The sequence below is a fragment of the Podarcis melisellensis genome, assembly GCF_964234715.1.
Source record: "Podarcis melisellensis genome assembly, chromosome: 12".
Taxonomy (NCBI): Eukaryota; Metazoa; Chordata; class Lepidosauria; order Squamata; family Lacertidae; genus Podarcis; species Podarcis melisellensis.
The window spans coordinates 39,704,469-39,718,232 of NC_138544.1; the positions used below are offsets into that span (position 1 = coordinate 39,704,469).

General features: G+C 43.2%; 1 protein-coding gene across 2 annotated transcripts in view; it reads left to right on the forward strand.

The window, feature by feature from the left end:
* Positions 1–13,764, forward strand: part of MYO3A (myosin IIIA) — a 113,208-nt gene that overhangs the window by 25,972 nt on the left and 73,472 nt on the right. For both annotated transcript variants that reach the window (XM_081931447.1, XM_081931448.1), the window contains exon 6: positions 10,189–10,265. In XM_081931447.1, the coding sequence (XP_081787573.1) occupies positions 10,189–10,265 (77 nt within the window). The remainder of the gene's footprint in view (positions 1–10,188; positions 10,266–13,764) is intronic.

A 13,764-nucleotide genomic window follows, 5' to 3' on the forward strand; every position in this document is an offset into this window, starting at 1 on the left:
CTGGGTTGTTTCATTTAGTTTCATGTTGTGTCATGTGTAATGTACTTTAGGTCTGCAATTTACAGGAAAGAGTTAATGTATGTAGGGAACGGAAATAACTAATTGCTAATTAAGTTCAAATAGTGAGCTATAAATAGATAGGTAACTGTGGTGACCCTACTTGGAATATGAAGTTGACAGCCGCAAAAAAATGAATTTGAATGCTTATGCTAATTTTAGGTGATTTGAAATGCAAGAATTGTAACAACCTCTGGTGGACTTTTCAGAGTGACTAGTGAATATTCTTTTATTGCAACACATTTTATTGAAATCAAAAGTTATCTCTACATATTTAGGCACCTGGATCTCTGAATGGGACAATAACCTAAAATTCTTTCTGTGTATTGATATATTTTCAGCTCATATTTAATCTGTTAGGTCTGTGGCTTGACAAGTTATCAGCAGTTACCCACACTGGGGATGCTCAAGATAATGATTCTACAAATTTTATATCCCATATTGTTGCAGACTGCCCCCCAGACTTCAGGTGTAGATAGCGTGTGATGGCGGGAGGATCAGTGAAATACAATGTGTGAGCGAATGTGCTTTTCATCCATGATGACCCGTCATTGTATTTAACCAGAAGTGTATTTACTACATGAGAAAATTTACTGCAATACTATATCTTGCAGTAATATCTAGGATGATCACCGCATTTTCCGCTCTATAAGACGCACCAGACCATAAGACGCACCCAGTTTATGGAAGAGGAAAACAAGAAAAAAAATATTCTGAATCCCAGAAGCCAGGACAGCAAGCAGGCTTATGGGATAGCCGCGCACAGCCTCTCCCGGGCAAGGGGAGTCTTCATCCCCTGCCCGGGAGAGGCTGCGCATGGCTAAGGCTCCCCCAAGAGCAGCACTCCCTTCTCGGGGGAAAGCCCGCAAGAGCCCCACGGAGTGTGTGTGCGGGGGCTTTTCCTGCCTGCCTCCCACCTGCATTCGCACACACATTCCCCCTTACTTTTCAGGAGGGAAAAAGTGCGTCTTATGGAGCGAAAATATGGTGAATCTACTGGAAGGCAAGGCTCCTGAGCCTTCTCTTTGTTGAGTCGAAAAATAAATTCCAGCAGGTGCAACTTCCTCATCTCTGTATGAGAAGTTGAATCTGTCAGAATTCCTTTGTTTGAATCAACCTTATAGGAGTTTCATGAGACAGCCGTGCTAATAACATCAGGTGCCAGCAATACTTGCTCCATTTCTCATCTAGTGCCAGATTGTAGCTAAAGTAGGTTTGAACCAGTAGCACATGTGGCTTTTGAAGAAACATTGCCTGCTCTTTTCTTTAACAACTAGCTTAACTTGACCTTTCATCTCTTTCTCTTAAAAAAACAAATTAAAATCCTGGTTGTATGTAGTTGATTGTATGTAAGTCACTCAAGGGGTCTTTTTTGACTGAAGAGCAGGGTATTTTAGTCATTCATTCATCCATTACATTTATATGCCCCTTGATATTAAAAAAACAAACAAACTCTTACAAAACATGAAACAGTAAAATTAAGGAAAAAATACATCCTTGCTTTAAAACATACAAAAGTTAAAATACTAATACATGTTAAAATTTAGATGCTCTAAATAATTAAATAAAACAGTTGTTCATCCAAGCCAGGGAGTACAGAGGGAAACTTGAACGTGCCATGGGAAGAGGAGAAAATATGAGCTTGAGGCACCATCACAGTGGTGGCCAAACCGTGGTTTGCCTGTAACTCAGTTGAGTTGTCACTGAAATGAAAGGGTTGAGATAAGACCCAGGTAAAGCAAACAGGAAACAATTACAGTAATCCAATGAGGTAAAGTCGAGGGTATGAATTAAAGAATGAACCAAATCAAAAGAACAAAAATGGACAGCTTTGCTTGGAGCATCAAGCACCGTGACTAAACCAGAGGCTCAGACTCCACTATGAATCATCTCTGAGAAGCTGAGGGAAGATAATTGGCTTTTTATTTAGAATATTTGACATTGGCGTGTCACAAGTACCAGGGGAATGCTGAACTGAAACTATTTATCTAAGCTGCTTGTGGAACTTGCAGCCAATCTAGATGTTATGGCAGCAAAGCGGTGTATAAGAGTCAGTTCCTACCTGGTCCTACCGTTAGGCAGAATGAGGCAGCACCCTCAGGCAGCAGCAGCAGTGGGTGGGCAGCAGCAGCAGCAGTGGGTGTGGGCTAAGCTGCCCCTCTAAGCTAGCCTGCTGCTGTCATGTATGGTGGAAAACGCTGTCCTTGTCACCAGTGCTGAAATAAGATTCAGTTAGCAGACCAGTTGACTTCAGTACATAGAACAGGCAAGGGAACATCTCAGGTAGCTAAATGTTTTAAGCAAACCCTGTGGGTTACTGACAAATTCATATAAAGCTGGAGACTCATATAAAGGTGGAGCTCAACCAAACATGCCCATCTTCTTTTGTCTCTCCCACCTCTTGGGGGCCCAGATGTAAGGAAGGACAGAGGACAATGGTTGCTAGTAAAAGGACAATGTCAGTGCTAAAACACATCCAAAATTCCACGCCCTCCCATTTCTGCCTAACATCTCCAGAGTGAGAGGGAAAGTATCTCAGCTCTGGGACCAATGGGAGGTGAAATGCCGCCCTCCCTCCAAAAGCAATAGGCTGACAGAAGAAGAAAATAATGGAGAAATATCCTCTCCACCAACATGAGTCCAGCAGAGCTTTGGGTTGGGTGGTTCCTCCTGCTTGGAATCTCTCTCCCCTGCCTTCAGGTGGGATTCCTCTGCTCAAAGGCCTGGGAAAACATTCAGGTGGACTGGTGTCCTCTTTGGAAGCATGGCTCAGGGGGCAAGGAGTTGCTTTTACACTCCTTGTCTATTTGAACCATCACCTCTAAGGCTTACTGTGACTATTCTTTCAACTCCAGATGATTCATGAGCATGTGGTTTGTTCATCTTCTCATATGACATATGCCATAAGTCGCTTGCTTCACCTATCCTGATTTGTTTTATTGTCCCAATGCCTCACTCTGTCCTCTGGGTATATCTGGAGCATTGCTGACACGACTCCATGGAAAACCATTGTGCAGATAATGCAGATGTATTCTGCTGTTTGTGCTGGTGCAGCCCTGCAGATGGGGTTTTTAAGTCAGACGCTTGCCTCGGTATAAATTCTGGGATCTGCAGCATGCTGCAGGCCAGTTGTACGTCAGATGCATACCAAAGTGCACCCTGCCCAGCAAATGGGCAGAGTCACTTGTATGATTACTGTGTCGGTCATCTCAGAAGCATTCTTGATCCTAGGTCGTTCCCTCACTTGCTGTATTGGATTTGTGGTGTTTGACAGGGGTGTGGATGTGCGTAAGGTGTTGGTGGGGGAACTTAAATAAATTGAGATGCCCTTCCGTCAAGAGTCCAGGTTCCCAGCTTGATAACATGCTTTGTTGTTGTTTAGTCGTTTAGTCATGTCCGACTCTTCATGACCCCATGGACCAGAGCACGCCAGGCACTCCTATCTTCCACTGCCTCCCACAGTTTGGTCAAATTCCTGCTGGTAGCTTCGACAACATTGTCCAACCATCTCGTCCTCTGTCCCCTTCTCCTTGTGCTCTCCATCTTTCCCAACATCAGAGTCTTTTCCAGGGAGTCTTCTCTTCTCATGAGGTGGCCAAAGAATAGGAGCCTCAGCTTCAGGATCTGTCCTTCCAGTGAGCACTCAGGGCTGATTTCCTTAAGAATGGATAGGTTTGATCTTCTTGCAGTCCATGGGACTCTCCAGCACCATAATTCAAAAGCATCAATTCTTCAACGATTAGCCTTCTTTATGATCCAGCTCTCACTTCCATATATCACTAATGGGGAAACCATAGCTTTTTAACTATACGGACCTTTGTTGGCAAGGTGATGTCTCTGCTTTTTAAGATGCTGTCTAGGTTTGTCATTGCTTTCCTCCCAAGAAGCAGGCGTCTCTTAATTTCGTGGCTGCTGTCACCATCTGCAGTGATCATGGAGCCCAAGAAAGTAAAATCTTTCACTGCCTCCATTTCTTCCCCTTCTATTTGGCAGGAGGTGATGGGGCCAGTGGCCATGATCTTCGTTTTTTTGATGTTGAACTTCAGACCATATTTTGCGCTCTCCTCTTTCACCCTCATTAAAAGGTTCTTTATTTCCTCCTCACTTTCTGCCATCAAGGTTGTGTCATCTGCATGCTAAGCATTGGTAATTAAAAAGGAGGATTTATTGCAAAAACAAACAGATAGCTCTGGACAGCTCTAGCCAAGCCACCAGCATTATCACTCAAGATGACCCTTCTGAAGACTCCTACCAGTGTTGACAGAAGATACTGAACTTCTGACCCTTTTGTCTCTTATTTTGCTTCCTGTCTGGCAGCCCCGCTATTCGCTGCCGCCTTGGACTTATTGTGTCAACTACAGCCTCTTCCTGTTCTGAAAAACTGTCTCTGTGGCTGTTTACGCCTTTTTGAGCTTCCTGAGAGCTTTGGCTGTGTTCCAGCCCACTTTCAGTTGTTCCTTTGGTAACCGGTCGTCCAAAATCAGGGGGAGTCGACTCTGGCAGCTGTGTGCTCTGCCCAGCCAGTGTCGACTCCAAACTTCTCTGTTCCTGACTGTATTCAGCAGCTGGATACAAAGTTACACTTGGAGCTGGGTCATTCCTGACACCTTCTATGCCACATTATGGTTTTGGGAAATCCTTCGGGTTTCTTCTTCTTCAATTATTAGATGTGCACATTCCATGCGTCTAATGTCTGCAAATCCTAATTTTCATCCCCACACAAAAGAATCTGACTGCCCAGCAAAAGGAGAGTTTAGCAGAGCCAGTACAGACTGTGTTGTCTGCATGACCCGGAGTGAGGTGTGCCAGCCAAGTCCTACCATGAAGCCCCATCAGGCCTACACTTCTTTAAACAACTGCTTTCAAGCATGTTATTGGAGGAGAGGAGTTCCAATGCAAATGTGCTTTCCATGACAGGGGCAGGGAACCTTTATTTGAGTCAAGGGTCACGTTCCTTCATGGGGACACCTTCTGGGAGCTGTGTGGCAGTGACTGGTGGGCCCAGTGGCAAAAGAGGGCAAAGCAATGGATGTGACTCTTCCTTTGTGCAGTAGGCTCAGTGCAGCCATGCAAAAATGAGACACATCTCCACCCTGCATCCCAGCAAGCAAGAGGCATTATCAGAGTCCAAGGACACACTCCAGCCAAGCAAAAACACCCAAGGGTGTGGAATAGGACTGCCAAGAGGCCTGGTCTGTGGAGAGGAACAGGCCTAGGGAGGCTCCCAAGGGCACCCCTGCTCTATAATTCTGATTTCCTGTAATCTCTGCTATGAATCTTCCATCCAGTGTCACGTTATTCTTGCCTATAGTGACATTCGGAAAGCTTTCCAAAGGTTTGACAGAGCCTCTGTTGTCTTGAAGCAATGAGTTGGCATCCTTTTGTACTCAGAACGCTGTTGGCTTTCACTATCTGTAAACTTTGTGTGAATCATTCTGCAAGGCGTAACCATTAGTTAAAGCAATTTCACTTGAAATTGTTCCAAAAGAAAAAGACGTTTCTCTGTGCCCCCTAGCTGATGTTTAGGCGTGAGTCAGAGAAGGGCTTTGTGATTACTTTTAGTCATGGTCTCATGTATCAGTAAATAAAACCGCCTGCCTCGCTGATTCCAATCAGGGATCATTGTGTAGTTGTTGCGCCACACCAGATAATTTGTCCATTGCGTGTGGCATGGCAATTCTGGACAAGTTTGCTTTGGAATAATAAAAAGACCAGACTTTTTAAAAGACTGCGCTTTACATATCCAATAGTAAAGATGGGTAGCAATGCCTCACACTCAGTCTGTCATCTCAAAGATAATAAGGGTGAAACAAGGTTAGCTCCCCTAGTTCCCCAGCTTTGGTGCCATCACAGAGGGCCTTGTTGCACATTGCTTGGCTGCCCGCTTTTATATACGTTCTATACAGCTGACTGTGCCCCCAAATACCCCAGTAATAAGATCATTAAGTTCGCAGATGATACAACGGTGGTTGGTTTAATCACGAGGGGGAGGCAGCCTATAGGAAGGAAGTTGAGCAGTTGGGGGAGTGGTGCAGCAAAAACAACTTACTCTTACAAGGTTGTAAAGACTGCAGAGAGAATAACTGGGTGCCCTCTTCCCACCTTAGATCAAATCTATGCTGCCAGGTGCCATAAGAAAGCGGCAGAGATAGTGCAGGATAGTACGCACCCCGGAAATGATCTCTTTCAGCTTCACTCTTCTGGAAGAAGGTATAGGGTTATAAAGGCCAGGTCTAGCCGCCTGAGAAACAGTTTCTACGCAAATGCAATTCTGGTTCTAAACGCAGCATAAGGGGTCTCTATAGTATAGTGTATTTTTTAGTATAGTGTATTCTATAGTATAGTATAGTGTATTTTAAAATGGGGTTTCAGAGTTTTTAGGGGTTTTTGAATGTTTTATGTAGTTTTTCAATTTCATTGTTCTGTATGGGACAATGACAATAAAGATATCGTATATTGTATATCGTATATCGTTCATGCAATAAAACCGCTAACACCTTTACAAAGCTAAGCAGGGTCCAGTACGGTTTCAAATTGGATGGGTGACCACGTGTTGAGATTCCTGCATTGCAGAGGGTTGGACTGGATGTCCCTTGGTTTCCCTTCCATCTCTACAATTCTATGACTCTAGAAAATCTAATTGTAATGAAAGCTGCCCTGTATCTTCAGGAGAATCCAAGGATGCTGTGTGGTAATACCAGGCATCAGTGTTACCTATTTTCCCAAACAACATACAGCTGTAGGAGTGATGGCTTTGTTCTCAGTCAAGCTCAAAACCCACAGCACCTCCTTGGTTTTATCTGGATTAAGTTTCCGTTGCTCAGTCTGGCATAACTGTCTAGCTCTGGGAAACCTTTCATCTGCAAAAGATTTGCACTGTGGTTTTGATCCATATGCTTCTCTGCTGTATTTTTAGATTTCTTCCAAAAATAATTTTGACCTCTCTTCCCTGCCTTCCCCTCAGAAAAGCTGCTGTTAGAAAACTTTCAAGCCTGGCCTTATTCTTGACTGGCTGACAAGGTGCTGAAAGAGAGTACAGCCAAGAGTGGCATAACAGCACGATCCTTTTGCAAGAGGCAAGCGCTTAAGGAAATATTGTTCAGCAGATGACACAGACTGAAATGCCAGCTTGCTGCCAAGAGCGAAAGGTTAAGAATAATGCCAATAAATTTAAAAGTCAGCTTTCAGAAAGCCACTTTTCATGATTCAGATTTAAAACATGCATCGTGTTGCGCATATATATATATATATATATATATATGAATGAGATCCATGTGCACTGTCAATATTTTTGGGGCACTTTAGAATAATTGAATGGGCCATGATTTCAACTGAGCATCTCTTGCAAATTAATGCTAGATTTATGTTTGCCCTTTCCTCTGCAAGGCAATTTATGGTAATCAAATTTGACAACAGAAGCATAATAAAAAATAACTCAGTTGCTTCTTGGGCATGATTGTCCATGTCTTTGCCTTTGCCAAGCCTAAGTGAATGAAATTAATTCAGGAGCACAATCTATAGCAGGCGAGGAAAAGATGGCATCTCCCCCTTTCCCAATTATGTGTATTTATCACAATCCTTTATATCCCACCTTTCGAGGCAGAAATTCTGGCAAAGCAGCTTATAAGTTACACCGAAATTCATTTTAAGAATCACAACAAGTGATTGCAATATATGAAATATTATCAAGATTGCCCTGGCAGGGCAGCTGATAGTTGAAGGTTCAACGGGGAGAGGGTGCGATCTAGCTGGAAGAAACTCTCAGATCTGCCTTCCCTGTGTCCTTTGCAATAGGATTGCCATTGTAAGGGCATGGAAGTGGTCACTGAATACCCTTGCAAAATGTGAATGACTGTAGCTGTGGACACGCCATACTTTTGAAGCACATTATTTCCCCCAAAGAATCCTCACAGAGCTTCAATTCCCAGCACTATTAACAAACTACAGTTCCCAGGGTTCTTTTTTAAAATGTATGGTGTGTTTGCGGCCTGATATTAGTTCAGATGGAGCAGAGTCTCCAACTTCCCAAGATTGTGTGACGGGGACTTTTTAGTAGTGACTCCCCATATGTGGCACTCCCTGTTCCATGACGCTATGCATCTTTCATTATGTATTTATCTGAATACTGTACATTTAAAGGGTGAGGGAATCCCATGCTTTAGCTGAAAAGGCTCCCAGAGCAGCTTTTGAAGTTCAGCGCTATGAAGAAGAGGAGGAGTTTGGATTGATATCCCGCTTTATCACTACCCTAAGGAGTCTCAAAGTGGCTCACATTCTCCTTTCCCTTCCTCCCCCACAACAAACACTCTGTGAGGTGAGTGAGGCTGAGAGACTTCAGAGAAGTGTGACTAGCCCAAGGTCACCCAGCAGCTGCATGTGGAGGAGCGGGGACGCGAACCCAGTTCCCCAGATTACGAATCTACCGCTCTTAACCACTACAACACAATGTCCTCAGGCATGTACAATCTAAAAGACACAACCAAAAAAGTATTGGGGGAGGGGAGAAGTTGTGGCCCCAGTTTCTTAAAGTGACAGTTCTTATAACAACCACTTGGGAGGGGGGTCAGTTCAGGTAGCCTGATGGAATGGTGGCTGCACAGTGATGCCTGGATAGCTCAGTTGGTTACAGTGTGGTGCTCATAGTGCCAAGGCTGCAGGTCCGATCCCCGTATGGGACAGCTGCATCTTCCTGCATTTCAAGGGGCTGGACTTAGATGATGCTCAGGATCCCTTCCAACTCTATGGTTCTATGACTGGGGAACATCTTCTCTCCCTCTGCTTTGCAGCCTGATGTTAGGTGACATTTGAGAAGAAGCAAAAGCAGCAACTGGTCTCCTAGCAGAGGTGTTTGAATAACTCTTCCTTGCCTTCTTTGCCACTGCTCCAACATTCTTAGAAAACTTTTCTCTGAAGCTTAAGAATGGTAAAAATAGGAGTGTGTAGGCATGGCAGTAGCCACGCTGGTTCTTTGACTGTTTCTGTGTCCCTCGTGACCCTTTCTGGGAAGGCGGCTGTAGCAAGAAATAGGTTTAACTGCCATGAGTAAGTTAATTGTAGCAAACCTTTGTAGAAAGGAGATATTTTTAGCCTTGCAGGCTACTATTTTTATTTCTCTTGTTTACGCATCGGTCTCTCTCCTGTTTGGTTTTAAGCCGTTAAACTAGGTTTATTTGTGTTATTGCATGAGAAATCAATGGGGCACAAATCCCCTGAAAGTCAAAAGTTTTAAAACCATTTGTGCAGGTTAGAGTGTAGGTCTTAACAACAGTTTGTGTTCCATGTGAGCGGATTTTCAATGGTGTACACATTTAGATGTGTTTCAGCCTGTCATTGCATCCTAGCAGAAATGTGCTAGGAGTCATTGAGCAGCCTTGCTCAGTGCAGTTTTCATGCATCTTGGCTTTTTTATTTTATTTTTTACGACTAATCGTGCTTTTAGCAGAAGGATGCATGCAATTCAGATGTTTTCTGAGGATGAAATGAAATGAATGCACAAACTATTAATGTAGCTGAGGTTTGCTTTTTCTTTCACTCCTGGTGCTGGCTTTAAAAGAGTAACGCCAGTGCTTTTTTTTCTGAGGGGATGCAGGAGTACTCATACCCCTAAACATTTTGTGAATCTAAGTTTGGCCTCATTGAGGGGCAGTATTTCAATATGAGTAGGAAAATGAGAGTACCCCTAAACATTTATTTTTAGAAAAAAAGCACTGAGTATTGCTAATGTCTTTCTTTTTCTTTTTTTTTAAAGTATGCCTTAAACGAAAGAGCGAGTTTGACTCCCCCAAATGCCCGTTGTGGTTTCCTCCCACTAAGAATAGGAGACAGAAAAACTGTAATCATCGGTCCCAAAAAATGTGCAGTCAGATTGTTTGTAAAAACCCTAATTTAGAACTAAATTCAAACCCCTTTCAAGCCGCTGGCAGTGAATGAAACTCAGGGTGGGTGGCGAAAGCAGGGCATGCGATATTTACCAGCCTTCTTGCTTGCTTGTTGGCAGAGAGCTGAAAAAATGCTGCTAAGCTTTTGAATGAGAAACGCCATGTTGGAACAAAATTATGAGAACAATAGATGTGATACTCTCTGCATAGAATTCATTAAGCATAGATGTGTCAATCTGCTTTTTCCCTTTAGGTGTATCAGCCCAGCTGACCAGCAGTCGTCTCCGTCGGAATACATCTGTGGGAACTCCTTTTTGGATGGCTCCTGAGGTTAGATGAAATATTATTAACTCCTACTATGGGGTTGTGTCTGTATGTGCTTCTCTCTCTTTTTAAAATCTATCACTTTCTAAATCCTTTGCTATACCCACCCCAAGTTTCTAGCTCTCTCTGTTCTGACAATATGCCATTGGGGGGGGGGACTTTGCATTTGATCTGTGTTAAGACTATTAAAACAGACTGCAGCCAAGTTCATGTTTTGGCATTATTCATTTGGGTCCAGTAAAATAAATCCCTGGCAGTGAAGTTAACTTTGTTCATGTTTAAATTGTTGTTGATAGGTTTATTGCAGAAATCTATATAATCCTGTCAGGTTTCATACATAATAAGTGTCAAGGCTGCATACACACCACATATTTAAAACACATGAATTCCCCACCCCAAGAATCCTAGAAGTTTTGGTTGACCTCTCACAGAGCTACAGGTCCAAGCACCCTTAACAAACTACAGTTCCCATGTTTCTTTGGGGGAAGTAATGAACATTAAATGTATGGTGTGTGCCTGCAGCCTTATTAATATGTTCAGTTGCCTCTTCAGCTCACTCGATGCATGACATCTTCTCTGCATAAATTTCCGCGTGGAAAAATTAAATAAGACCTGGAAAACCAAATGTATTCTTTCCCTCTCCCAATATTCAGCCACCAAACCAAATGTTTAACGGAGTATCCCAGAGGATTTCAGAGAAGGGCAATGTGTGATGAAATGTATAGTCAAAAGAGACAACAAGTCAGCACTCTATTTATTTCTCTTGCTCATTTGTTGGGGCTGAAACTCGGGGCAGGGGGGAGGCAATGCAGTGGTTTGTTAGTTTCTGCTATCCAGCTGGTACTTGGGTCACTGAAGGGTTGAAATAATAATGCTTTTCATGAAATTGGTCTCCTTTATGGATCACAATGGAATGTTAACAAAAGGACTGCCGCTCTGGGGACATCTACACAACATGGTAAAGGTAAAGGGACCCCTGACCATTAGGTCCAGTCGTGGCCGACTCTGGGGTTGCGGCACTCATCTTGCTTTATTGGCCGAGGGAGCCAACGTACATATGTGGCCAGCATAACTAAGCTGCGAACCAGAGCAGCGCACGGAAGCGCTGTTTACCTTCCCGCTGGAGTGGTACCTATTATCTACTTGCACTTTGACGTGCTTACAAACTGCTAGGTTGGCAGGAGCAGGGACTGAGCAATGGGAGCTCACCCCGTCACGGGGATTCGAACCGCGACCTTCTGATCGGCAAGTCCTAGGCTCTGTGGTTTAACCCACAGCGCCACCCGCGTCCCATCCTACACAACATGACCTACCAACAAAAGACTGTAAGGGCAGGCCAAAGCTCTATCTAGTCCTCCATCTTGTTCTCACAGGGGCTAAGCCTATGGGAAATTTGCATGGAGAACCTGAACACAACATCACTCTCCCCAGTTGTGATTCCCAGCAACTAGCGTCCAGAGGTATACTTCCTCTGATGGTAGAGGGAGAACAGTCTCTGGGCTAGTAGCTATTGGCAGCCAGTATTACCAGGTTGCCCCCAAGATTGAGGGGGCCCAGCACACATCACATGCACATGTGACATCACATGTACGCATTAAAGGGCTGGCTCCCTTTAAAACAAATATTGAGGAGGCCCGAAAAGGAACCAATATGGAAGCCTACTGGCCAAAATATTGGGAACTGCTAGAAAAAGACGGAGACAATTGGAAATTGCAGAGTATGGAGAAAATGAAGGATAAAGTGCGAGACTGGTTACACTACGCTCAGATTAAGGAAATTTTTAAAAGTGACAAAAAGTTAGGATTCCAGGTGGAGAAATCGAAGTTGGAAACAGAACTGTTAGAACCTAAGACTAAGGTACTTTCAAGAATGTATAACTTGCTGTTGAAATGGAATACACAAGATGAAATGGTTAAGTCGGCTATGATAAAATGGGCACAGGACATTGGGCATAACATTATGTTTGAGGACTGGGAAAGGTTGTGGACCACTGGGTTGAATTTTACTGCATGTAATGCTTTGAAAGAAAATGTAATGAAAATGATATACAGATGGTACATGACCCCAGTTAAACTTGCCAAAATATACCATTCGTCAGATAACAAATGCTGGAAATGTAAGGAAAATGAAGGAACATTCTACCACCTCTGGTGGACCTGCCCTAAGGTGAAGGCCTTCTGGGAAATGATATATAATGAGTTGAAAAAGGTATTTAAGTATACCTTCACTAAGAAACCAGAGGCCTTCCTCCTGGGCATTGTCGACCAGAAGGTGTTAAAGAAAGATAGAACATTTTTCATGTATGCGACAACAGCAGCAAGGATACTACTTGCCAAGAATTGGAAAACTCAAGATCTACCCACACTGGAAGAATGGCAGATGCAACTGATGGACTATATGCAACTGGCGGAGATGACTGGCAGAATCCGAGACCTGGGAGAAGAAAGGATGGAAGAGGACTGGAAGAAATTTAAGACTTATTTACAAAAATATTGTGATTTAATGGAATGTTAAAAAAGATGCTTGGTTATAAATAATTGGCCATCACTAAAATAGATCAGGAAATGATGATAAGAGAGATTAAGAGAAACAAAGTTGAAGGAGAATTATTTTAATGTATTTTATTGGTATACAAGCTGGAAATAAGATGATAATTTGCTTGACAAAAATTTATTAATGATGTAAATGGGAGCGGGAGGCATGAGGAAGTTCAAAGATGACATGAAACTTTGTTAAAGCAAAACAATACTGTTTATTATTAATGTACTTTTTTTTCTTTAAAAATCTTAATAAATATTTATAAAAATAAAAAATAAAACAAATATTGAGGGAGCTGAAGTGCCTTTGACCCCCCCCCCCTAGAGTCAGTGTGCCTGTTGATATCTTCCATAAATCTGCACAATCCTCTTTTAAAGCTAAACCAATCCTCCCCCAGCCATGTCCCATGGTCTGCAGTACCAGGCAGGTAAATACAGAACTTCTTTGAACTTTGGTGTATTTCATTTAGAGAATCTGAAGTTGTTTAGGCCTAGTGTAGAACAAGGACCCAGAAACCTGCCCAGGCAGAGGTAACTTTTCTGGAATAAGCCCGGTTGCGCCTCATCCTTAAAACATGATGAAGAGGCCATTTTGCCACTACAAAGCTTATGAGGTCAGTGCCTTGCTGAGACCTCCTCAGTCATTTGCTACAGTTGTAGTTCAAGGCAGTAGTTGTTTTTGGACCCAGTATCAAAGACTTCACCTAGTCCTGGATTTTACTAATCCATCCTAGAAGGAAGTAATATTCAATTCCCTTTCTAAAGGGGAGGCTAAGCTAGTTGCTGAGGCAGACATTTTGTTGCCACGGCGACAGCTGCGGAAACATGGATGAACACTTCCCTCCACCCTCTGCGTATTATTGCCATACAAGAGTCACGGTTTGAGGTGCTTCGGCCTCACAACTGTCATTCTCTGGCAGGCAGTGTGGAAGGCCAAAAAGCAGCTTAAATACTTGCCTCCTCAGCAT